Source organism: Opisthocomus hoazin, chromosome 11 (assembly GCF_030867145.1).
Source record: "Opisthocomus hoazin isolate bOpiHoa1 chromosome 11, bOpiHoa1.hap1, whole genome shotgun sequence".
Taxonomy (NCBI): domain Eukaryota; kingdom Metazoa; phylum Chordata; class Aves; order Opisthocomiformes; family Opisthocomidae; genus Opisthocomus; species Opisthocomus hoazin.
Window position 1 is genome coordinate 20,732,007 of NC_134424.1, and position 25,864 is coordinate 20,757,870.

The window sequence follows — 25,864 nt, forward strand, 5'->3', positions numbered from 1 at the left end:
AAATGCCAGTTGACCAAGCAAGGTGTGATTTGGGCCCTTTAACCTCCAGAGTTCAGAAAAGGACACAACAGCTGTTGCTGCAGCTGACCGGTTACGGATTTCCTCAGTTTATATTCTCTCTGTTATCCTGTAGATCCATACTGATGAAAAACAGGCTACCTGTCAACTTTTTAATCAAGTAATCCATCAAAATTATATTTCACATTAATGAACGCTCTTCCACTGTGCTTCCTCAGAAGTATAGATGTGCTCTGCTTGCTTCCATCTAAAGCAGGAAAAGGCCTCCATTTGTCTCCAGCTTATTTAAAAAATAATAAAATTCTAGCCTCCTTGAAGTATTTGAGGCTGCTGTTATGACGAAATTCTAACCGGTACTGGAAATATTTCTGCTACTGCTTAGGAACTCTCAAAACAATTAGTGGGCGGCTGCAGCCCCCGCGGCGGGTGTCGGGAGGGCAGACGTGTGCTGCCAGAGGAAGAAGGTGATGCACTTTCAGAGCTTGGTTCTCTGAGTTTACAGGCCAGAGAAGGGTTGTGGGTAAAAAATTGCAGCTTAGTGGTTAAAAGGCTGATAGGGTGCAGACATTGATAAGGTTTGCTTTATTACTGTCAATTTTTAAGATAAAAAGCTTCTGTAAAACATTGTTCAAAAATATGACAATGGAAGGTAAAACGGAGTGAAGATATATGTGTATTTATCAGGAGAAATGGCAGCTTCCACCATAGTCTTAAAACTTTGAGTTCATCTTAAGAAATGAAGATTAAATATGGAGGTCGGTTAATATTTCTATAATGAAACGATTAGTAATGGCTTAAAAAAAAATTAAGTAGAAACCCAATTCAGTGTCCCTTCTGAAGAAAAGCCCCAAAATTTTTGGTTGTGTGGGCTAGAGTAGGACTGTCAGCTGTGTTTAATTGGTCTCTGTCCAGCTGAAGATCTGTCTGTTGTAAGGAGCTAGATAACCTATTTCTTTTAAGATGTTCTGGTGAATTTGCCGATTAAAGTGAGATATAATCAGATATCAGGCACAGAGACTGTGAAAGCAGAGACTTCTCAAAATCCCTTGAAACTGCGTGCTTCATGCTGATAACTTCTTATTGGTAAAGGTCACATGGAAATTCACTTTTAGATTTAAGAAATCTGGTGATGTGTAAAATGCATGAATGAAGGACAAATCTAGAATGCCTGGTTTTTTAGTGTTTGTGTCCCCTCCAGCTTGAGATATACTGTGACTCAATAATTTGCTTTTAATGAAGCGTGTAAAGAAAAAAATCTGGAATCTGGTGAATTTGGGCTTTGTTTTTTTGTATAGGCTTTTTCATCCTTGTCCCCTGGGTTGATGCTGCTAAAGCAAGCTCCCCCCTGCTCTGTGACTGATGCAGTAATCTGTGCTGGAGCCTGGGTCTGGGATATGTTCCTTAGTTGATCAGCTATTGCTTTTAGTGTGTTTAACTGTTTTTGGGGTTTTTTTCCCAAATCTACTTTATGTAATAATATCTGAATATCTGAAGTCTGCATATCCTTAGCTCTCTTCCAGCTGTGTTTTCAATTAAATTGATACATGGTTTGGAATTTGACCTTCCTTGGAACAGCTGTGCTGTGTTAGTTGCTGTATAAAATTAGTGCAGCTATACAGGAAAACACAGATTTTCTGCAGCCCATATAGGTGTAGAACGGGTCTTTGTTCGGTGCCAAAAGTACAACCCCAAAGAGTAGGAATATGTATTGTGTAGGAAGGCAGTGAATAAAAGAAACCCAATAACTGCTTTGCAGTGTGGAATCAAATGAAAAACAACCTTTCATTTTATCACTGAAAGCAAAGCAAAATAAATTCATGTTAGTACTAGCAGGAAATGAGAGAGGGTTCTTAAAACTTTGGGCTAGTACAGACCTCACTAGAAAAATCGCTGCATAGGAGCTCACTTCTCAGGGAGCCTCTGGAAGGCCACGTCGGGTGCTCTTGGGTTGGAGCAGGTCCTGCTGGGTAGCCCTTGGGCCACACGCGACGGTGCCTGAAGGCAGCAGGGGCTGGTGGGCTGGAAGAGCGAAGCCAGCAATATTTCCTGACTCAAACAAGTAGCCAGTGATGAGCGATAAGAAACATGATTTGGTTTCTTATTGCAGTCGGTCTACTAACAGCATTCATAGAGACTGAAATTCTGGCGTCGAAGAAGGGTGGATTTCATCTGCGGGACCTGATCCAGTCCCCCAGAAGTCATTGACAGAGTTATTCCATTGACTTTAGGGGCGCCGAATTGATTCCTTTAATAGTATTTTTGTTCCTGTCAGGAGTTTGGCTTTGCTGTAACCATTTACATGAGTAATGGTGGAAAATAGACTTTGTATCAAATTATAGACTGAATAACTGTACACTGTAACAGGGCACTGGAGGTAGTTTTATTTCACAATTTTTATTTTAAGTTTCCCTCAGTATACTGCTGTGGCATGGAAAAAAAAAATCAGCAAATTTGTGAAAGAATTTGTTTCTGTTTGGTGGAAGTCCTAAGTAAACAGGCTTATTGTATGGCTGAAATTAATGCTATTTTATCCCCCTTTAATAAAGATTTATTTTGTGACAGTTCCTTTTTTGCCTTCAAGTAATCAACAGTATCTTTCAGGAGGCATGGAAGCTTTTTTATTTATCTTACCTGATAGAAAAACTTGTACAAGAAGTCCAAACTGACTGGAGGCGTGGATTCCTACGGAAAGGAGTGAAGCAATTGTTACTTTAGGGATTGTAATAGACAGTTGCCTGTGATTTTTTTTTTAAAAAACCACAACTTTCTCATTTTGTAATCTCTTTACGATAATACCTTGACTTTATTGTCATTGACATCAAGCATATTATTAGGGGAAATATATTTCTGTCTTAAAACAATAACTGAATGAAGCATTATAGAAGAAATTCTGGGTTTTTTTGTATGTGGAATGTACAAATGTCTCATTCCTGTGTGCTCATCATGAGAGAATTATGTACAAGTTAATGCAACTTGCAATTCATTAAGAAATGTAGTGATGAAGTTGGGAATGTTTTCAGACAACACTTAGCTACAAAGTTCAGTTTCTCCTTCTTTGTCTACTCTTGGCTTTCTGGTATCAAACAAAAATTTCAGACTCGTGAAGGTGTCAACCTGCTTTTATTCAAGCAGTGTTTTTCCTGAGTTCCTCCTGCATCTTCTGCATTCCTGATAATTGAACTTCAAAGTCAGTATTTGTTTTAAGAGAGTGTGAGTTTGAGCATCTTTAGGTGAGTTTGGTTTGCCTCCTTGGCTGCTTGGATAGACAATCTGTTTCTCATTCTGGTCCACGAAGATTGTATTCCCAAATGGATGGACATTTTGTCTTTGACATGAAAAGGTGGTACAACTGGGCCACGCTTGATTTATTTCACCAATCTGGAGACTTTTACAGAATAGGTTATAGTTTTCTTTCTTAAAAGGGCTGCTGTGAGTTTTTTCATTCTCTGAAATACGTTGACAACCTGTGCTACCCACACCTCACATCAAGGTTTGAGGAATTGTAGTCTCCAAAAAACCCTCTTGAGTGATTTTGCTCAGACTCCAAGGAAAATTCCCTTATCAAGGAATGGTATCTCTAATGCAATGAATATAGATAAATCTGTTTAAATACCTACTACTCACTAAAATGTGACACTTCCAGTGCTTTTTTCCCACCTTACTTTGGTGGTCCTCTGTAGCTCCCAAGAGACCAGCTAGCATTATATCTACAGCCAATAATCCAAGCGGAACAGTGATGCTACATACAGAAGGGTGGGAACTGCTAATTCCCTCAGCTTAAATCAGGTGGAACCAGATCTGTGTGCTACTTCCCCAGCCCCATGGTGGGTGACTGGTGCCTGGGCTTTGCTGAGCTCTGCCCTGGCTGTGCCTCTGCCAGCCCATTAAGGAATGATTGATTACCTTTTCATCCTTCCTGCTGTAAGGCAAGAAAAATTCCTTCATCAGATTTCGAGATCAGAGATACCATCATCTTAGATGACAATTTAGGGAAAACAATCAAATGATGAATATGTCCTGAATTTTTTGAGTTGTCATGAACCTGTTATTTCTCCAGACCTTTAAGGACTGTGAAATACAAGTCTTGTGATTCTGATCTGGTGAAATCTAGTTTGTTACCTTGTTACTAATTTTCCTACAAATAGAAGACCAAATGAAATCAGATGTCACAATACATGGTGATGATATCTACTTAGGAATCATTCTAATACACGGTGAAAATATTTACAAGCTTCCAAGATGAGACTTTTCCTGATTAGGGAAATCAAAGAATAGTTTTCCCAGCAGGCCTGCAGTTAGCTCATCCAGACTGCTTCTGTTTTAATTGGCATGCATTTCCTTTAAGCAGCTAGAAGATGAAAAATATTTGACTTGGGCTCTACAGGAATGGAAGCCTGTTCCCCAAGACGCAGCCACTCTGGAAGGAAAAAAACCCACCTAAAACTAATTCGAGTTAGTAGTGCGTTTGTACAACAAAAATCCATGATATCTTTGACAAACAAAATCCCAGACCAAGATGAGGATTTATATTATGACTTTTTAATGAGAAAAATAGGGATGGTATTTTACTCAGGTTTTCTAGTACATGTAGTTTTTTCCTACCTGAGGTGAATCTAGATGGGCTGCTATTTTGTCTTCTTGTCCACAGCACACTATTGTTTTCAAACTGCACTTTAGGAAATTTTTTTACTCAGATTTCGTGTTTCTAAAGCTTCTTTTAGAAGCATTGATAAGAATAAATAACAAGAAATAACCTCTAGACAAAAGCTGCTGTTTTTGTCTGGAAGAACAATGTAACATTGTGTGTGAAATTAGTTTTGCAGTTACTTGAGTTTTTTATTTCTCTTTTGCTGAACGTGTCTATGGAGGACTGGTTTCCCTATAAATTGTCATAGGGAATGATGAGATGAGGTACGCATAACTGAGGATGAAATAATCGTGTGCTAGAATGACGTCAAAAGCTGTGCTCTCAGGGTTTGGAGATGGTGGCTCTTTGTGGCCTGGGAGGTATTTGGTTGTAAGCTGAAACCATGGAAGTGCACTGTAGGTGATGGTCTTTGAATTGAAAGAGATTGAGTAGACCTTGGGTTAAAGCGATTGAGAAATTTTGGCCTAGAGGCCCAGAGGGAGACCCAGGGCTCCGCTAAAAAGAGAAGAAGTCCTTGAGCTCCCTGGCTGTTTCCTACCCTCAGTGCAATGCACCTTCTGCTGCTGAAACTTGCGGCTTGCTCAGCCTTGTTCTCTTTGGCTGTTGATGTTATTCTCCAGGTAGATTAGACCACAGCAGTGGGATTAGTTTCAAATGCCATTGGATACCTTTTGTTGACTAGGTATGCAGTCTTGTCCTATAACCAGTGGAAGCAGGCACCTCGAGCATGAAATTCAATTGACTGAATTTAGGCGTCCATCTTAGAAAGAGATCAGTCTCTGTTTAGAAGTGCCTGTTTCTCTTCAGGGAGTGTCTGGATATGCAGCTCCTATAAGGCAAAAGAACAGCTGTATGGTAGATCAAGGTAGATCTGAATTGAATTGGTGAGGGTGTTTCATTGATGTTGCTCATGAATAATGTCAGTTGTTCATTCTGATGGAAAATGTACGGGTATCACCTGCTTTTTTAAAATCAGGGTTTCTTGGTAGTTCACATATACTACATCCACATCTTGAAAAAATTATTGTTTTGGGTGTATTTTGTAAAATAATCCCTTCCCTAACTTCCTCTCCCCACAAAAATCCTAGCAAACAAAAAGTCCCCACCCAAACCTAGTGCAATACTTGAATTTCTTGTGGAGGAGACACTAAGTTTCACCCACTGCTAGTAATTTGACCTATTTTGGAGACGCAAAGCCTGTAGCCCCACAGATGGGGGAATATTGCTGAATGCCAGTTTCCTGTTTTCTGTTCCTCAGCTTTTGCTAAAGGAATACTGACCAGCCAGGAAGAGTGATGTGCTCGCATGTCAGCCCTGCCAGCCTGGTATGGACTCTGGTAAGGGTCCTGGACTTTTCATGAAAGAGATTCAAGGATCGAATGAAGCTTGCATAGCTTGTTTATAAAATCATAGGAAAAGGACCTGGGGGTGTTGGTCGACAGCCGGCTGACCATGAGCCAGCAGTGTGCTCAGGTGGCCAAGAAGGCCAACAGCATCCTGGCTTGGATCAGGAATGGTGTGGCCAGCAGGAGTAGGGAGGGGATCATGCCCCTGTACTTGACACTGGTGAGGCTGCACCTGGAGTACTGTGTTCAGTTTTGAGCCTCTCACTACAAGAAGGACATTGAGGTGCTGGAGCATGTCCAGAGAGAAGCAGCGAGGCTGGTGAGGGGTCTACAGAACAAGTCTGATGAGGAGCAGCTGAGGGAGCTGGGGTTGTTTAGCCTAGAGAAGAGGAGGCTGAGGGGGGACCTTATCACTCCCTACAGCTACCTGAGAGTGTAGTGAGGCGGGTGTTGGTCTCTTCTCCCAAGTAACTTGCGATAGGACGAGAGGCAATGGCCTCAAGTTGCATCAGGGGAGGTTCAGACTGGATATTAGGGAAAATTTCTTTACTGCAAGAGTGGACAGGCATTGGTCCAGGCTGCCCAGGGAGGTGGTGAAGTCCCCATCCCTGGAGGTGTTCAAAAAAAGGTGTAGATGTGGCACTTGAGGACATGGTTTAGCAGGCATGGTGGTGATGGGTTTACACTTGGACTTGATGATTTTAGAGGTCTTTTCTAACCTTAATGATTCTATGATTTATTTTTAAAGCACTGAAGGAAGTGAAAGCTTCATATTTGTTGTTTATTGATTAATATTTAATTGAAGGTGAAATTAAAAATTAAGCAGGCAAAGGACTCAAATATGCTAAAAAGCAACAACACGGTCTTTCTGTGGCTGACAAATGACAATGAATTTCTAAGAATAGAAGCAAATACATTAATGTATAGTGACGGCAGAGTGAGTCAAAAGAGATGCTTTGATTGAGGGTGATGGACACATCCCACAGAAAAATCATGTAGAAAACATCTTTTACACGGAGTTTAGTACTCTTTGCATCACTAAAGAAATCAGTAGATGATTCTCCTCAGAAAATACTAATAATTGTCATTTCACTGTGGTGTTATGGAACAGTTTAAGAACAATTTTATTTTATTAGAGGAATGCTTAAAAAGCCCACAGGACCAGCAAAGCCCTGTAAATTCTCTGTTAGGTGAATAACTTTTTTTTTTTTTTTTTACATCATGACTGTTTTAGACACCCAGCGTTCAAGATGTTGAAGTGTACTTGTCTTAGGAATAGATTCTTTTTTGCCCACTGGAAGTAAATAGGCGTCTGTCGTTTTAGCTAATCATCATTATTATTGATGCCTCATTTTTTCACAGCATTTTTTTTCTGGGTATTCTTTTTCGTAATCAAATCTGAGTCTGCTTTTTGATGTGGCTGTCAGCAGCAACGGATCATAGATGAAACCAAGAAAAGCCTAAAATACTGATTTTAGGTGGGGCATATCATCAGTGCAGGCTGTGGTGGTTCAGTGCCTCTTGGGTTGAAGTCTGTTTTAGTAGACGTCTGCGACATTTCTATCCGGCATTTTTTTCAAAATAATGCTACAGGCGGATGTTATTTCTATTCAGAATACTGATCCATCCTGTTTAAAACCAGATAAAGCAATAGTGAGTAAGGCCTTTTCTGCATGCTATGCACAGGGAATGACCTAGAAATGAGTTGACGCTGTGAACACTGTCCAGCACACAAGCATGGGAAGTTGAGTGTCGTTGACAGAGCAAAATCTCTCCTCCTTGGCTATCGCTTCGCAAATAAAGGCCCTTTTTAGTTACTGCTTTCAGTTTCTCTTTATTGTTCGCTGTAAGCCGCATTTAATGCTGAAATTCTTCTCTTCTCGTGAGCTTGAAAAGCGAGATGTGAAATCCAGGTTGGCAGAAGTTCTTAGCGCTAGAATGTATGTCAGTAGATAGGATGGGTAGAAGCAGCGTGTCGCCGTTGACTGCTAGTTTAATTGCAGTCTGTAAATACTGCAGTGACACTTTGGTACTTCCTTTTTATTTTTTTTGTCTCTCCACAAAAATCAAAGAAATCTTGAGTTTCTTATCGGTAAATGAGAGGGCTGGTAGAGGTTCAGTTTGTCCAGTTGAGCAAGGTATGTTAGACAGCCCCAAAGCAGGTGACATCACTGTGAGTGAAGAGGAATTAATGTGTACAGTGGGCCTGAGCTTTCTCGCATGCAGAGCAACGGCAACGCAGTTACATCAGTGGAACTACCTCGCCTGTGTGTTATGTAGGCTATACGTGGGCAGGAGATGTATTTGTGCAACAATTTCAAAAACTGGGACTTGGAACACTTTGGGATCCTCTTTACATGTGTGCTCATTTCCGCTGTGTTACTGTACCTACAAAGTTCAAAATGTGCGCTTTGACTACAGCAGGTTTGTCAGTCATTAGGCTGATGGTGTGCTCTTTTAAAGATCTTTTTTATTAAGAGAAAACTATTCTGAGACTTATAGATGGGACAGTGTGCACACACTAACCTGCTTGAGGCAAAAAAGAAACCTTTAATCTCTGTTAAAACTCCCTGTGCCGAATATAATAGCTGGTTTCAGCAGTATTTAAACCAACTTCATTAGAATATAGGAAGGGGAAACAGGTTTTAAAGGCTGGTTTTAGCAAGTAATCAGCTGTCTCCCAGATGGTCCAAATGGGACTTGTTCAACACTGCATGTGGTAAAAAAAAAAAAAAGACAAAGACAAGAACCCCCCAAACCCCCCCTGCGTGCGTGTGTATTTGTGTGGGGCTCTGCATGGGGCTCCACGCTGGCACGTTCCTAGCTGCGACGGTGAAGCTGTGCGGGCTGTTGGCGAGCAGGAAGGAGAGCAACTCAGCAGCTGCCTTGATGAGACGCAGCTTTGGCTTTGCAAACTAAGGTGCTCAAGTGTGTGATCTCTTTTCTGGGATATGCCTGCTTTCACAGAAGGCAAGGCTGCAATGTATTGAAATGTATTCTGAATCTGTAATAGCGGCTCTAGTTTTTCCACTGGTTTTACTGTCCTTCCACTGAAACACAGTTTTGCTTTAACCCATTATGAAAACCGGTAGTGTTTAACTAATTTTTGTAACCTTGTAGCCTTTATAAGAGAGTCTTTACTCTTGTCAGATGAAAGATTGATGTGGCTGTATGAACCAGAGCACATTCTGGAGGTGCATCTAGCATGCTGGACTAATCGCTTACTTATTAATATTCATGAGCCATCTCATTTAGCAGGTGCCCTTGGGAATTGATTAAAGTAAGCAATGCTGCTATTGGTGCTGTAGCTGTAGAGAGCTTTATCTAAGATAGAGCTCTTGTTATTCTTGTTGTTGATGCTAGCTCTGACTACCTGCAGCGTTTGACAGCTCTACAGTGTTTCTGCGTAGCTTTTCTTAAATGCCAAGTCAAAGCGCAATGACGGAGAGAATAATTTTGAAATCGCCTTTGTAAAGCGTTATTGCTCACTGTTCTAATGAGTCCCTCTCTGTTTGTTCCCAAAGGTCCAGAGGAAGAAATGACCATGTAGATTCTACAGCTTGGGTGCAGCATAATGGGAAATGGTGAATGGAGTGGAGCTGGTCTGCAGCCTTGAAAGCAGCTGTTCAGCGGACCACTAGTCAGTCAGGGACACCTTGCACGCCACAGGCATTCTGCACGTCGCTTGCCGGACACACACTGGATTCTTTTTAATTTCTTAGGTTGGAATTCAAGATTCCTTTCCTTCAATTTTTAAACAGTTTTAAGATTGTATCGACTGTAACGAGTGGAGCAATATAATCAGCAGCAATGGGTGACATGACAAATAGTGATTTTTATTCCAAGAACCAAAGAAATGAGGCCAACCATGCAGGAGAGTTTGGGTGCACACTGCAAGAACTGCGCTCCCTCATGGAACTGCGAGGAACAGAAGCAGTAGTGAAAATTAAAGAGACATATGGGGAAACAGAGGGGCTCTGCAGACATCTGAAGACATCACCGACAGAAGGTAAGCATATTTCCCTTCAGCTGAATCAGGGGACTTTGCAGAAGTGTTCTCCAGATCGTGAAAGAAAGAGGTTTTGTTTCAAACCTGAACACAATTCTTATGGCACTGCCATTATTCCCAACAATAATAAAACAAAGGAAGAGTCTTCAGAGAAAGAAGATAAAACCAGTCTAGCTATATATAGTTAAAGCTAGCATGAGAATGAAAGAGGTGCTATTTATTCAAACAGCTAAATGCATTAATTCTTCCTTAAAAGGCAGACAAAAAATGAGCACCAGTTTTATGGCATTATGTGGGGGTAGGAAGGTGCAGACTAGTTGCTTCAGAAGAATTTCTAGGTATTTAGACACCTTGAGAATATGAAATGACATTTTGAGATACACGTGTTGTAAATCAATATGTTTGGGTTTTTTTGTGGCTACTAATCTTGACTTACTGTATTACCATAGATAGTTTTCCTAAAGTTATCAATATATGACTGTATCAATCTTTTTTTTTAGTTGGACTTCTTCTGTATGTATAAACCCCTTACTTTCTTACGTTTAGTAATACCAATCATAACTTTTCAATATTTATTCTTCTAAGGGTTTTTCTCTACCTGATCCTCAGTCATTACTCTAGTTTGCAACACTCATCCCAAATACCTCCCCATAAAACATGGATGATGGTGGGATATTTCCCTCTCCTCATGCAATTTTCCCGTTCCCCAGTTCTTTCTCTTTTAGTGCAAGTGAAGTTCTGTTTAATTCTAAGAATTCTATTTTCATCACTGTATTTCCATCTCCAAAGAATATTAACACTTTTAGAAATTATACAGTCTTTGAGTCTATAATATTTGTCTTGTATTGTAAAATAGCCAAGATGGTAATTTTAAGTTATTTTCTTTTTCAAGAAGATAGAAGTGTTGGCTTTGTTTCACTCTCTCCTCCTTAAAATTAATCATTTGTTTAACTCCTCTGTTTAAATGCTTGAAGGTCTTGAATTATTGGTGTCATAAACATCATAAATATCATAAACATGTCAATTGTAGCATCACATAGTGTGATATTATAATTTACACTAGTTGAGGAGTCCCAAAGCAGCAGCTATCGATGCCTGGTCTGCAAGTAAATTCTTCATCATCCTATGCTTGATCGTGTACAGTCTCAGTATTATTTGAACATGATGAACTATAAGGCTGTGAACCGTACCTTTTCAGCAAAGGATAGTTAAGCTAAATTCTGTGAGCAGTAAAATCCAATAGTGCTTCAGCATTCGTGTGCAATCTTGTACTTTAGAGTAACTAGTGGCAAATGGAACATTTTGTAACAGAATTCTTGCATTTTCTAGTCTCGCCCAAATATCTGAGCCTTCAGACAGGACCTCTTTTCCTACCTCGAGTTTGCTCCCAGTAGGAGCGCTGAGGTAGGAAGAAGAGACCCTGCCACTTGTCTGGGATTTCCAGATATCCATCAGTCATTCAGAGAGTAGCCTCGTAGCTGTTGCACACGAGAGAAGAACTCTGCAGAGAACATGCAGCGATTCTGACATAACCCTGACACATCTGGGGAATTCCAGACAGGAGTGCAGGATCTCTATATTTACATGACAGAATAAACACTGATTTTTAAACATCCCACTAGAGATTCAGCATCTTAAATAGCCCGCGGTGGTTTATAGAACGTCAAAGCCAAAGTCTCAGTCTGGGTGAGCTGAGATCGCTTCGGTGACTTCAGTAAAGTTTTGCCAACTCATTCTAGCGATTACCTGGTCAATGTGAACTTCAAAGGAAATGTTAATTGCATTATCTGTTCAATTTGTGACATCAGGGAAACTTAATTCCTCATGTCGGAACAGAGTGTATGGATCCAACTGGCGTGGCATGCTGACCCCAGCAGTAGTCTATATCTGATACTTCAGATAAGGTAACTTTCCTCTAAGCCTTAGGGGCACTTCATCACTTGTACATCAGGGAAAAACATGCCCAGCTTTGAGTGGCAATCAGCATAGCCTTGGAATCACGAAGACCCTGCTGAGTTTTAATTGAAACTTAGATCTCATAATAGGAATTCGCAGTCACAAGAAGTTTTCAGCTTATTTTTAATTGTTTTGCTTGGAAAAATCATTTTAGGAGGGAATGTCTCTGAAATATATCATGTCAAACTCAGAAATTTTCATTTGAGAGAAGGTGTCCATAAGAATTCAATAGAAAAACTTAAAAGGCTTATGTCAAATGGAAGCATATGTTTGGACGTAAGTCTCTAGCCATTGCTTTTCTTGTATCCAAGCACAGTGAAGAAACTTAAAATACAGTGAAGAGGGGATTCTTGAAGATATGACTATTCTTAGAAGAAAGAAACATAATACTTTCTTACATGGAAATGCAATTTTAGCATCAAGTAGACATGATTTACAAATAAATTAATGACGTATGTAGTGGCAGCTCCCATAGAGTTTTATCTTTTGGTATTTGCAGCAAACCGTGGATTCCCCGTGGAATATCTCTATGAAATCCCATAATTTGCGACTGTGCCTGAAAATTGCTTTTCCAACCAGCATCGGTTTTGGTGGAGCACATTTAATTGAACTTCCGCTGTTTTTTATAGTTTGAAGTGCTGCACATTTTACAGTTTTATGAGGAATAACAGAATAAGCATTACTGCAGGGCATTACTTGTTCTTTCAGTAAACTGAATCAACTCTTGCTAAGCAAGAGTCCTGGGTGAATATGAATGAAACAGCAAAAAGGAACTGACTGTAGAGTTTGGATCTTCCCAGATCTTCTTGTAAGCTCTTTCAGAATTAATTTTCATAAAGTTTTTGTTGTTTTGTAGAGTTTGGCTTAAGTAGTTACTGGAACAGAGGAAACAAATGTATCCTGGGAGCAGGCACACTATAACTTGGTAGAATGTGGTCTAATCTGAATTTGCTGGCGTACTCAATATTTAGAAAATAAGAAGTAGCAATTAGCTCAGAGTTTACTCAGAAATTCATTTCCCATGGTAATATTTGATGTACCACCTATAGACTGGTAGAATTAATCACTTACACTGGAAGTGCCTTTTTGAAGCTCTGTTTTAAAGGCCTTGAACTTCTCCAGGTAAGACGTTTTATGCATAACTCCAATGTTACTTACACTGTTGTGAAGATACACTCACCAGTGTTTTCTAAACTCATATTAATTCAGTGTGGAGCTTTCAAAGTCTGCTGAATGTTGAGTAGAATAGCATTTGCATGCTGGATGAATTTGTAACATAATTATGGATTACAGGGCTTCAGTCTCTTCTTCAAATTTTCTTTGATCGCTTTTCTAACTGTAGGTGCAGTGTGGATCCCAGCTTTCAGTTATGCCTAAGGAACTTCTTGCATTAAAGTGATTATAATGAAAAGCTACCATTTAAGCGCTCATAAAAGGAACCTCCCCAAAATCTGTGGAAATATTTTATATGAAAAAATACAAATATGTATCTGCTTGAATTTTCTTTAAAAATATTTTTCTTTAGATTAGTTTTGCTTTCATTATTATTGTAATACAGAAAATAAGCAGGCTCTAGCTCTCTGTCACTTTACAGACAACACCGAATCCCCCGTTGGGCAGAGCTGTGATGACAGTTGTATAATTTTCCATGCAATGGGAGTCTCCGAGGCCTGCTCAAGCATTAGCGATACCATCTGAAGGACAGCTGGTAAAATGTGATGAGTTAGCTGGATGAATACTAAATGAGACTGGAATCCACTCTTTCCAATGCTTAACTGTATTTTACCCAAAAATTTATGTATTATGCACCAATTTACAGTTTTTCATCTACATTCCCTTCCTATTACAAAAATGTTTATTCTATAGAAGAATATGTTAGTGAATTATTTTCCATGACTTCTTGCTTAAAATATTTGGATGCAGTAACTTCCAATGTGCGTGAAAAGTGACCCTGTGTATAATGATGCTTCTTCCATTTTTATATGAAGAAAAAACTTTTCCTGTGGTGATATCAATGTGGTCAGGCCTGAAACTGCAGCTCCACAAGATGTTATGCATTGATGATAATGCTACAGCTCTGTAGGAGACATTTTTGTGGTGGTATCTAGTAGATACCTGATAGCAGGTGGAGTTTCTGGACATGGTCTGGTGGAGTGCAGGAACATTTAAGATGTGATATTATTGCATGAGCTGGTGGAATCTACTTTTAATATGAAAAATGCAAGCTTTGGGGTTTTTTTACCTGTAGTTCCATTAGGATACTGTAAAAAGGCTTCATGGCAAGAGAAAATATCAATTAGCACTTAAATGATAATATTTCTAGCATAGAAGTTGACTTTTTAATCATTGTAACTGCCCTTAGTTAAGATAAATGCAAGATACTCTTTCAAGTGCCTGTTTGTTATATAGGAGATATAGACTGAGTATCAATTAAGCCAACTGTGTAGGTGTATTTATTTTTCATTATTACAATCTAAAAAGCCTTGTACAATTTCAATTGTGAGGTAAAAGATGAAGAAAGATGGAATACAGTAAAATTAACCAGTTGCTGTTAGTACTCGCTAGTTTTGGCTCCTCAAGCTTGCTTCTATAAAAATGCACCTTTAATAACTTAATACTCTGTTTTGAAGCTAATCTTGCTAGTACATACTGAATTTCAGTTAGGTGCAGCACTGTGTTGTTATACGTTAAGTTAGCTACAGATATGTAAAGAATTTAGAAACAGATTGAGAAGGGAATGAAAGATACTTGATTCAGACAAATAAGAGTTTAAAATAGAAATATGAAGTAATGGATTGCCAGAGACTGAAATCTATAAAACCACACTGTCAAAAATAGATCATGAAAGTAAAGAAATCGACAATAGCATCGTTTTAGCTGTTGTTAAAAGAATACACTTAATGAAGAATCACTTAACCATCAAATATTGTGTATAAATTCCAGATTTTCTTAAATTATTTTAAATTTAAGGTTTGGAGGAATTATTCTACTCATGAAATGGTTTTTTTGAAAAGCTATATTGCCAGCTCTCCTCAGCTAGATTTTAAGAATTTGGTTCTGAGGCTGAGCTGAAGTACTTTGGAAGTACTTTCAGCGGCATCCTGAAAGCACTGCAAGAGAAGACACGCTGATCCTATCTCCAGATCACCATGCTGTATAATTCCTCGTCCTCATTTGTGGTGTCAGAACTGAAGTTGTCGTTCAGGCTAATTTGCCAACACACCCAGGCCAGGAGCCAAACTCCAAGTACACATCTAGTCCTTATTTGTAAGTGTTCTCTCCACATGGAAGGATTGGTTTAAACAATGAAAACAGCCTTCCCCATGAAAAAAGCCTGCAGTATTGTCATGGCAAAGGCCTCTAAGGGTTGCATTTTGCAACACTTTTTGGCTTCCTTGCATGGGAAAAAAGCACTGCCGAACTTTCAACTCATATTTCACCTAGTTAAGCGTGCAGCGTGGTTGAGCTGGTAAGAACTTGTGATAACATCATGTTTTACTGTTGTCCCTTCAATGAACACTTATTGCCTTTTCTGGCCTGTCCAACCCCCACCCCCCCACCCCGAACCCCCCAGATGCCCTGCCTGCTTCCGGGGAGCTGTGCGTAGCAGAGTTGCTGACCCTTCCATTCAGCGGCTGCTCAGCTGTCAAGGAAGGCCGGTTCTGGAGGCTCCTTCATGTTGAAGTTACTGTTGCGGTTGCCAACCCCCTGACGGGTACCACAGCTGGGTTTGTACTGCCTTTACCTTTGGGGATCTGCCCAGGAAAGCCCCCACGGTGCCTGCCTCTCTGGGATGGATGGGAAGTCCAGGGAGGGACAGGCTGGGCATACTGGGGCTTGCCGTCTACACCCCAGGGCTCCTCCTGCCCCGGTTTTCACCGCAGAGAACAGTTGTTGTTTATCTGGCTCTTTGCAGCTCTGTTCTCTGGGGGAATGCCGGGTCTGACCCAAGTTCGTGTTAAACGCCATTGTCATAGTAGGACTTTTCAGGTTGTGAACAGATGGAAAAAATCTCGACGAGATGGTTGTGTTAATAACTTGTGTGAGGCAAGGAGTTCTGCACTGGCATACAGTAATGTCTCAAAGTCCTATATGACATGCCTGGTAAAGCTGTAATTCTTGGCCTTGGCGAGGTTGAATTTGGCTGTTATTTTGTCGTATTTTAAGGGCTGTATCAGTACAGTGCCCTGCAGATGTAATGGTTTAGGGGTCTCTGCACTGTGCTTCTGGGACTCCTGCAGACTCAGGGGTTAGATCAACTGGTTTTGTACATTTGATATTCCTGCTGTCTGCAGTACGATATATATCCCTAAAATAATATCTACACATTTAATGATTTGAGAGGGGTGCATGGAGCATTTTTTGGCAACTGCGGTTATTTTCCTTATCTAGTATTTCCATTGTTTGTGTAATGGAACAGCAAACATTCTCCCAAAGGTTACCCAAACATAAGCATCTCAAATGAATGGCTTAGATTTTTCTAAGTGATAATTTCATCGCTGGTTTTGTTTCTGGCTTTTGGCATGTCATGCCACTTGCTGATTTACTTTGGCTTTGTGCATTTACTTGTAGAAAACTAGAGAAATATTGCGTGAAACCTTTTCCTCATGAAGCTTTTAAAATAAATATAAGCTAGATCACCTTCTCCTTTGAGAATCCTAATTGGTTTGCAAAAAGCTTCTCTGTGGGTAACCAGCATTGCTTTAAAGTAAGGTTAGGAAAGGAAGAAAGCAAGCGAGTGTCTTCTGCCTTGTTGTATTAGGTAGCATCAGAGATTTTCTGAGGCCGGTGCTGATTTATTTATGTGATTACCTAGGAGGGCATCTTCCTTTCAGTGATTATCTTGCTTTAGCAGGTGCAACACTTATAGAAAGGAGCCTATTTTCATGCCAGCTGAATTCCCTTTTCCTTGAAGACAGTACATTAAATACACGCAGGCATTGTTTACTGACTACAGACATACATTCTGCTGTTGCAGCTCAAATTTAGATGAACAGAACAATAAATGGGTGTGAGATTTTATGCCTATTTTGCACAGGTCTAATGTTTGTTCATTGTAATGAGCTCAATTACAACTACAATGTGCTGTAAGTTAAAACAAAGCCTGGCCCAGCAACTTTCAATAATTCCTTCCCTCTTTCTAAAGAGGTTATCATAGGTTAACATTCGCCATAATGTGTTCTGCCACAGGTTTCTCCTTGATCTAAATCCAGTGATGCAATACAGTATGTCATTCCCTTTTTGCAAAATAATAAGTGGTGGAAAGTGTTGCCATTATACGGTGCAGCTGATAAATGTGTAATCTCATTCTTAGAAATAGTGGTTTGAATTTGTTGGCATAGCTAGCTCATTTATTGTGTGAAAAAAGATGAGGCCAGATCTTTAGCATAATAGCAACAGTGTACATAATAATGGGGGAAGTAATTTTTAGATTTCCTAAACTCTGGCAGTTACGTCAGTTGTCGAAATTGCAAAGTTGGCTTACGTTAGTGGTGCTCCCTCAGAAAAAGGCAGTTAGTCCTTTGCTTGGAGGATCAAAAAGGTATTCTCTTGTGTGTGCTTTGTGCACGTGTGTCAAAGTGGTTCTGTGCTGGGAAAGGCAAAGCCGTGCGTTTCATCAGTGATGGTAAAGACAGACCTGAAGGGAGGAGAGAAGTGTGGAGCTGCTGCTGAGCCGTGGCGCAGCCGCTCCTTTGCAGAGCACGCCTGTTTTCTGTGGAGCCTGTGTAAGGGTAACACTACTGCAGAGAGAAACAAAATCACGTCACGAATACCTTGCTGCTTATGTATCGCAGGGCTTGGAAATCCGTAACCATATATAGTGTGTCAGCCTGGAGTGAGAGCTGATTTATCTTCATTTTGTTCTTGCTTTGAGAAAGCTGCAGGAAGAAAGCTAAGTCCATTATACCAAATGAATAATCCAATCGATGTAGCCAGTTTGCCCTTGATGAAATTAAGCTTTGTCTTTGCAGTAAATCAGAGAGCGTGAAGGGTTTTTTTGCCTTAGTTTGCCAGTGTCCTATGAAAGCAAACAGTTGACACGCAATGGTTTTATCCTTTTGTGGTTGGCCCTGCTAGAGGAAATGTAAGAGCACAGCGCTTGATCAGTTGTCTCAGCTGATGCTTACAGGGGTGCAAAAAGTGCTCCCTTTACGATGCCATCTTAAAATTTAAAGAGAAAACAATTACCTGCATCTCTATTAGGCATTCCCAAACTTTTTGCCAAGTGTTGCTGCTACCAGTGATGCTGCTTCCAGCTGAGCCGTGGGAACTAGAAAATTTGCTATGAAAATCTTTGCAAGGGTCATCCGTGGATTGGGCAGATGATGAAAATGTCGTTCCTCACAATAACTGAAATTTTGTAATGTTTTTTTTTTATTCAGCATTGCATTTATATTTTTTCATGAGAGAGGATTATGTTACTTGTTGAAAGAGCAAAAGATTTTTGGAAAAAATGGGGCAGTGGCTTTCAATATGCAAGTCTAAGTTCAGTAGCCTTGCAAGTGGAATTAGCATGACTGAGTGACTGTTCATTTTTCTTTTGACAATAACTAATATGAACAGACTTGGTAGAAGAACAGTGTTAGATGCAGTAATGATTTCCTGCCTCCTGTCCCCTTTTGCAATAGCTGCTTGCCTTTCAAATCTAGACTGATCAAATTTACTGTTTCCATCTGTTTTCCAAGAAGTCAGAGGTTGATGGTGTTTGACATGCCTGTTATTTATAAAGGTGGGCTGAGTGGAAGATAAAGCCAAAGATGTATTTTTGGCAGTCAGCTCAATGTGCTTCCAAGACAAACATAATTGCATTTCCTCAGCACTGACTTACTTTAGTGTGATGTATTTGTAGTTTCTGACTTGCCTTCTAAGTATCTCTAGAATTATTTTTACCCTATCTCCAGGAATTTTCTCCACACCTTTCTAGGTGTTCTAGAAAATGTGCTTGCAGTTGCAGATCCCAGAAGGTGTAAGGAGAAAGAAGGCCTTCCCACACAGCCTGGAAAACTGATGATCGCCTCTGACATGTAGAACCTATTTTCACTGATTAAAGATGACATAGTCTGGCATAGCTTGCAGCATGGTACAGTAACTTTCTTTTTAACTTTTAAAGTAAAAAAAATCCTTCCTGAATTCTTGTTAGGAATCCCATTCCTTGTCCTTGCCTTGGAGCTGGTAAAACAATACATTTAAATGTCCCATGCTCATTGCCAGTCCACGACTTGGCAATGCAACCACAGATTATATTAAATGCAGAGTATTTCTCTTGTGTAATAGAAATAGCTGGGTGTATGTAGCTGCTATTTCTGTAACAATAGCATTTACTAGCCCTTGTTTCCTCTGCTTTCAAATGAAATTCTTTAGGGACTGCGGATACTCTTTTCCTGTGTGGATTGTGAGCTGAGTCGGTTCTGGTAAAACACTTGAAAAGCTGAGCTTCCACAGGCTGTGCTACTCCTTTGATTATTCCTTTTGCATTTTGCGCCAATCTCCTCCCCATCACTTCCCACAGAGGAACTGTCTTTTTCAGTATGCGGGCAGTTTAGGTATAGTCCTCTAAGGTACAATAAGACTGAAAAAATGAGTAGTAGGAAGGAAAATTGACCAAATTTGTAGAGTAGTTCAAAAGCTATCATGATTCTTCTTTGTGGTTAGAGCTGGAGATAAAGGAAAATAGGGAATAGCCCACTTCTTTACAGGTGTGCCTGAAAGGGGAAGGTTGCCCTTGAAGTAGTTACAAAAGAATGAGAGGAGAATTTTCTTAATGCATTCAATAAGTATGCTGTTAATGGCAGCAGAATTTCACTTTGACTTCATAAATGAGGACATAGCTCCTCAGATGCTCTAGGCCGAATGCTATTTGTTCAGGATCATGTCAGCATTAATGCAGGAAGACAAATGGTATGGTAACGCTCTAAAATTACAGTGCAACTATGAAGTTATAATCTTAGCATTTAGCATCAGCATTATTCTAGATATCTCAGTTATTCTTTGCTTAAACCATACAACAAATCTACTTGTACTTTTTCTGGCAGTTTGAAGTCCTTACCTTAGTTTGGAAGTTTCGTTGGCAAATTGGGCCACCGTGAGTTTCCCTGTGCTTGCCTCACTTCGGTCATCTGTTGGCCCTCACCCTTTCCCTGGTACAGGGTCTGAACTGTAAGGGAATGTGATTCCTTTCTGAGCCACTGGTGGGCTTTTTAGTTTCTTTTTTTTTTTTTTTTAATTCCACCCTGAGGTGTCTTTGCATTCATTACAAAACCCCCTGAAGCAACACAGAGTTGTTGCATTACATCGTCGTTCTGCTTTGCCAGTAGGGTCATGACTGTGCAGGGTTTTGCATGGATAGCAGAGGTCATCCCGCTTGACATTTGTAGTCTTGCAGTACTGCAGCCAAAATCCATGCTGTCCTGCAGTTGACTGTTAGCCCATGGAAACCCTGGAGTGAGTAAAGATAGTGGTGAAAATCAGCCCTGTTAGTGAATGATAATTGATTAAGAGGGTAAAACAGCAGTGAAGAGTCTGGCCAAAGTCAGAAGCTATTATTTTCGCTATGCAAATTGTCTAGTTTTTGCTTAAAGACAAACCTCAGAAAACTGTAAAGCCAGCCCCGTTTCCTTCAAGAGTATGGTGTAAATTTGGAAAACGATTCAGGCGTTACGGTGTGCTCACCTGCTGACTTTGTGCACGTCTCACGTGATGACGGTGAAGTCCTCGGGCCTTGGGCCTTTCCTTTGTTCTATTGTGTTCTCAAGCCAGTGAGTTTGTGCAGTTGCGTTCAGCAGCTGCAAGGGCAGTCTGACAGACCTGACCCCGTCTCTTGCTTCATGAACGTACGTTGAGGAGACGTGAAATCAACTGCCTGCTTAGTTAAGAGTTCAGAACAATTGCTGTTCAGACTTAAGACATAATATGCTGAAGGAAACCATAAAAGTAAATGATTGGTGGTTGCCAGTATTATGGGCGCATCGGACAGGAGCGATGCAGTGCTAGGTGAGGCTGTTACAGCAGTGCTGTAGCTGGCCCCAGGAAGGTAAATCTGCTTGTTTGGGCTGCTGGCATTGTCAGTCACTGGTGCTTCAAAGCTAGAGGTGCTGAAGGACTCAACGAATAAATTTTAAAATTTACAAGACAGCTAAGGAAAAAGGTAGAATATGTCGCTGGTTTTGTTCCCAAGGAAGTCTCTGATTGTATTACACCTTCTGCTGCTTCGCCTGCTTATAAACATGAAAGCTGATCTGCTGCAGCCCACAGAGTAAAAACCATAACCTGAAGCTACAGTTGAAGTGAGCTGTCATCCAAACACATCATGCACGCTGGATCGTAAGATGGATATGAATAGTGCATTGTATTACCAGAGAAATGGAGGCAGTTTTAGCTGAGTAAGGGTACTGACTGTGCACAGATCAGTTCTGTTTTCTTCCATGAGTTGCTCCTGATGGTTTGTTTTTGTTTAATACTATAGTGTAGTTGAAGTAATTTGCTTAAATATGAAATATCAGATGGCGGAAGTCATTAAGCTCAGATTTTCTTATTGACTGTTTTAAAGTCCCTTCTCAGTAGAGGAAAAAGCGTACACCCAGTTCGATTACATGCGTGTGCACTACTGCTCCAAAATACGATATACAAGCTGAGAATAAGCCTGTATTAATGTTTGTGATGAATGTTAAATAAATGTCTTGAAAGAAACAGGGATTTTTTGCCTTCAACCCTGAAGTTGGTGGTAAAAGATCTGGAGAGTTTGAAATGATTTAAGGATAACTCTTATAATGATAGGGGTCTCAGCATTACCAACATACAAAGACTCTTATGGTGAAATCAGTGTTATTTTTTGCCCTCCAAACCTAGACATTATTTTTAATTCCTGATGTTAATCCTGTTTAACAAGGATATCAGGGTGGCGTGTGGTACCATGAGATGCTGGCAATGCTTTCTGCTGCCCCACTTCTCCAGAGGTACTGATGCTGATGTTAACATTGCTGCAGCTGGCAGCTTAAAATTATGGAGAAAAATAGATTGGCTCTTGCTATGCAGTGGCAAGCAATACCATTGCCTGCATGTAACAATCTTTGCATCTTTCCTGTTCTGCTCTTCTCACCTATAAATCTGCCCATGCTCCGCCGCTGCTCCAAGGGACGCCTCACCTTGCTCTGTGGATGTGAAGCATCGCTGCGGGGCCGATGCTGGCTGTGCTCTGACAAGTCACTTGCAGCCGTGCGGGGGACTGCTGGCATCCTTCCCTGGAGAATCAAGCGAGCGCTTTTGCAAACCTGTCATCTTTTCTATCTAGTCATGTTCATGTAGTGACAGCAAACTGAATTTTAAATGAGCTATTTAAAATTAATGCACTTAATCTGGGACCCAGTTTGGAATTCTCTAAGATTTCTTGTTTGACTGGGTCACTATTTTGTCAAGATTTAGTGAGACCTTCCTCCTCTCTTTATTTTGAGCCATTTTACTTGCACTGCTGCTTAAAAGTCCTGGATTTTATTTGGGCGACTTTTTCAGTCTTCCTAGATATCTTAAGGCATTCGATTGCGTGAGGTTCCTGTAATGTCTTTTAGAAAAAATTTTTGCCAGCTTTGTGTGAATTTGAGAGGTGGAGGGAGGGGACTAGACGTAAGCCTGGTTTCATTTTGAAACAGTTTGAAAAGGTTTATTCTCTTGTTAAAAATTAATAGCATGTCTTATCTGCCTGGAACTGTCCATGAAAGTTGTGGTGGCCTTGTTGGATTAACAAGTGCCTGGTGGCTGCCAACTGGAATAAAATTATGCTTCTTGCTGATGTTGCAATGCGAGCACAATCCCTAGCATTTGTGTAGTTATACAGGCAAAATGACCAGTGACTGAGACCTCTTGTCTGCTGGGGGAACAGGTTTGAGCTCCGTTTGCTGAAGGTGCTGTCTCTTGTACCGGAAAAATTCCCTTCCAGAAGGGGGATTCCCAAGGTAGAGGTATAACATAATTTAATTCATTAGTTACGGGGTTTTTTTGCCATTTGTTAGGTATAAATTTTAAAACGATCTCATTCACTACTTTTACCATAGCAGAAACCAGGAGGAAAAAATCTCCAGAATTAATTTGTGTATGCATGCGAGCTTTCTGAAAACTTAATTAGTTCTACTCCAGAGGAAGGGTCTGATCTTCGTGAGAAGGGGCCCACGAGCCTTCGGGGGACAGAAGAGGGCATGGAGAGCAGAGCCTGAGGAAGCTGGGCATAGATCCTTGTTCCTGAACGCTCAACTGTTTGGAAAATGCAGTGCATGTTAGGAGAGGTGGGTGTTCAGTTTAGCACACCTGCCAGGAGAAAACGCCATTCTAGCAGATTATAAGTAGCAAACATAATAAATTTGCTCATATATATGTAATCTCTAGAAGGCATTCACTCGTATTACAAGCACGCCATGTTTTCTTGTGTTACTGAATAATTGCGTGTGTTGGTGCGAGTGGTCAGTGACGATAGACAGTAGTGACATTGCCCAGATAGATTTGTGTAATCTAGTTATCAAAACGTGATTGTTGCAAGTCAAAGCAAAACAGTAAACTGCACACACAAAAACTAAAACTGATCGGGAATGGATTTTCTCTCTCTTTAATTTTCATTTTTTTTCCCCCCACAACATGTTCAAGCTCGCAGGCAAGGTAGTGTGTCCCTTCATTTGCTATATATAAGTAGCAGCATTTATTCTGGGAAATCTCTAGAGAGACATGGAGAACTGGAAGGAGCTATAAACCATTTCTGTCTTCTTTAGTATGTAAGACTTATATGGGTGTGCAACTTTATGCTCTGCTATGAGTATCTGTATTTTCCATATTTAAAATTCAGTGTACTGTTCCTACTTGTGGACTTTTCCATGTGTTGATGCTTATAGACAATCTGATACAATTAGTGCCCAAGTTATATTCTGTCATGATTTCGTACAAAACTGTTCTTTGTTCAAATTTCTTCATCTGCTTCCATCGTCCTTTGACTACATAATTTTTTTCCTGATACATATTTTTGTTATTGCTCATTTGCTTTTTCATAGAATCATAGAAAGTTTTGGGTTGGAAGGGACCCCTAGAGGTCATCTAGTCCGACGCCCCCGCAGCGAGCAGGGACACCGCTAACTAGATCAGGTTGCTCAGAGCCCTGTCCAACCTGGTCTTGAATGTTTCCAGGGACGGGGCCTCCACTACCTCTCTGGGCAACCCGTTCCAGTGTTTCACCACCCTCATTGTAAAGAATTTCTTCCTTATATCCAGCCTAAACCTACCCTGTTTTAGTTTAAAACCATTACCCCTCGTCCTGTCTTTTTGCTCTGTATCTGGTATTTTTTTCTATTCTACTGCTTCCTGGAGGTCTTTCTCAAAGATCTCTGCTTTTGTATTTGTTGTGAAACCATCCTTGTGGCCTTAGGCAATTCCTCTTTTATTACCAGATACCTCTTCAGCCCAAAGTCCTTTGAGAAGGCTGTGTACTTTCTGGTATTGATCAGGTCATGTGTTGGGCATTTGTTCTGTCTGAACTTGGGCCTTTTGGCAGGACTATTATCTTCTTTGTCTGCTTGGTCCTATTTGTCCTGTGTGAACTTGGGCCTTTTGGCAGGACTGTTATCTTCCTTATCTGCTTAGGTTGCTCTGCAGAATGATGGTGATCAATTTAGTATTGCTTGTACGACTGGTTGATCATGACTGCACTAAGTATTAAATCTTGGTAGCAGATTTAATGCTGACTGTTAAAGGCAAATACTTCAGCATGGCTGAAGTAGTATACATGAGATATTAAATAGAGTTGATGCAACTGAGCTAGGTGTATCAAATAAGTAACTAGATGGTCTTCTGTAAATGTGTGCACCAGTTTCCAGTTGAAACTATTTTAAGACCAGCACTTATCTTCAAACTTTGGCTTGGGGCTTAAAAAAAACACCCATACCCAAATTATACAGTGATTTTCATACCGTTTAAAATTATACCAGTTTTTATTTCTGAATCTTTAAAAAAACAAACTAAAGCTGTTCTTTGCTAGAAAGGCTTTCAAGAAAAACAGTTTTGCAAATAATGAGTTCTGCCCACTTTTCACTGCATGAGATAATTCATGCTAAAGCTTACAGGCTAAAGTTCAGTATTTTAAATGATGGGAAAGATTGGCTACTTGTTCTCGTGTTTTCAAACATACAAGAACTGGTTTTTCTTCAGTTCTGTCTCCTGACTTAACCCTTATTTTGTTCAAGTCAGTGATGAAATTTCTGTTTCCTCCTTAAGGAAGATAACTTAAATTTTGAGTTTTGGGCATATCACAAGAACTTTAAGTACTTTCTAATAAAGATATTATTAATTTAACATTCAATGTTTATGACAAAGTCTTTTACCTGATATATTTTTATAATATTATTAAAACTAATGGATTTTGGTGCCTTGACCCCTTAATCTACTCTAAGAAATCACCATGTAACTATTTAAATAAAAATAGTTGTCAAAAGACTTTAATATCATGGTCATTTTTGATAGGGAAGGGTTGAAGGTGATAAGGTATAATGATATGAGCAGATACTCTTCAACTTAAACCATCTTTCTGTCAAGTCAACTGTTTCCTACTTATGGCTTCATTATACTTATGGAAAAGTGCTTCAGAGAGTTTTGGTTTTTAGTACTAGGAGGAACTCTGGAATAGCGATTTGTAGAACCTTAATTAATTGTACAGAGTTCAATGTGTAAAGCAAATTAAGCCAGACAGTGTTTCTACTAGTCAACAGAGACATACTCATAAGAGTTCTTTACAAATCAAAGTTTACAGAGAAAACTTTGTTTCTGTCTGAACATCAATGCTCTTACTTTCCCATTTAGTGTCCAACATCATAAAGGACTAATTGTATGTAATCCTCAGAAATTTCTAAGCATAAAATTAAA

General features: G+C 40.0%; 1 protein-coding gene across 17 annotated transcripts in view; it reads left to right on the forward strand.

Moving 5' to 3' along the window:
* Positions 1–25,864, forward strand: part of ATP2B2 (ATPase plasma membrane Ca2+ transporting 2) — a 427,775-nt gene that overhangs the window by 229,436 nt on the left and 172,475 nt on the right. For all 17 annotated transcript variants that reach the window (XM_075432741.1, XM_075432745.1, XM_075432743.1 and 14 more), the window contains one exon: positions 9,537–10,021. In XM_075432741.1, coding sequence (XP_075288856.1) covers positions 9,823–10,021 — 199 coding nt within the window. In that variant the 5' untranslated portion in view covers positions 9,537–9,822. The remainder of the gene's footprint in view (positions 1–9,536; positions 10,022–25,864) is intronic.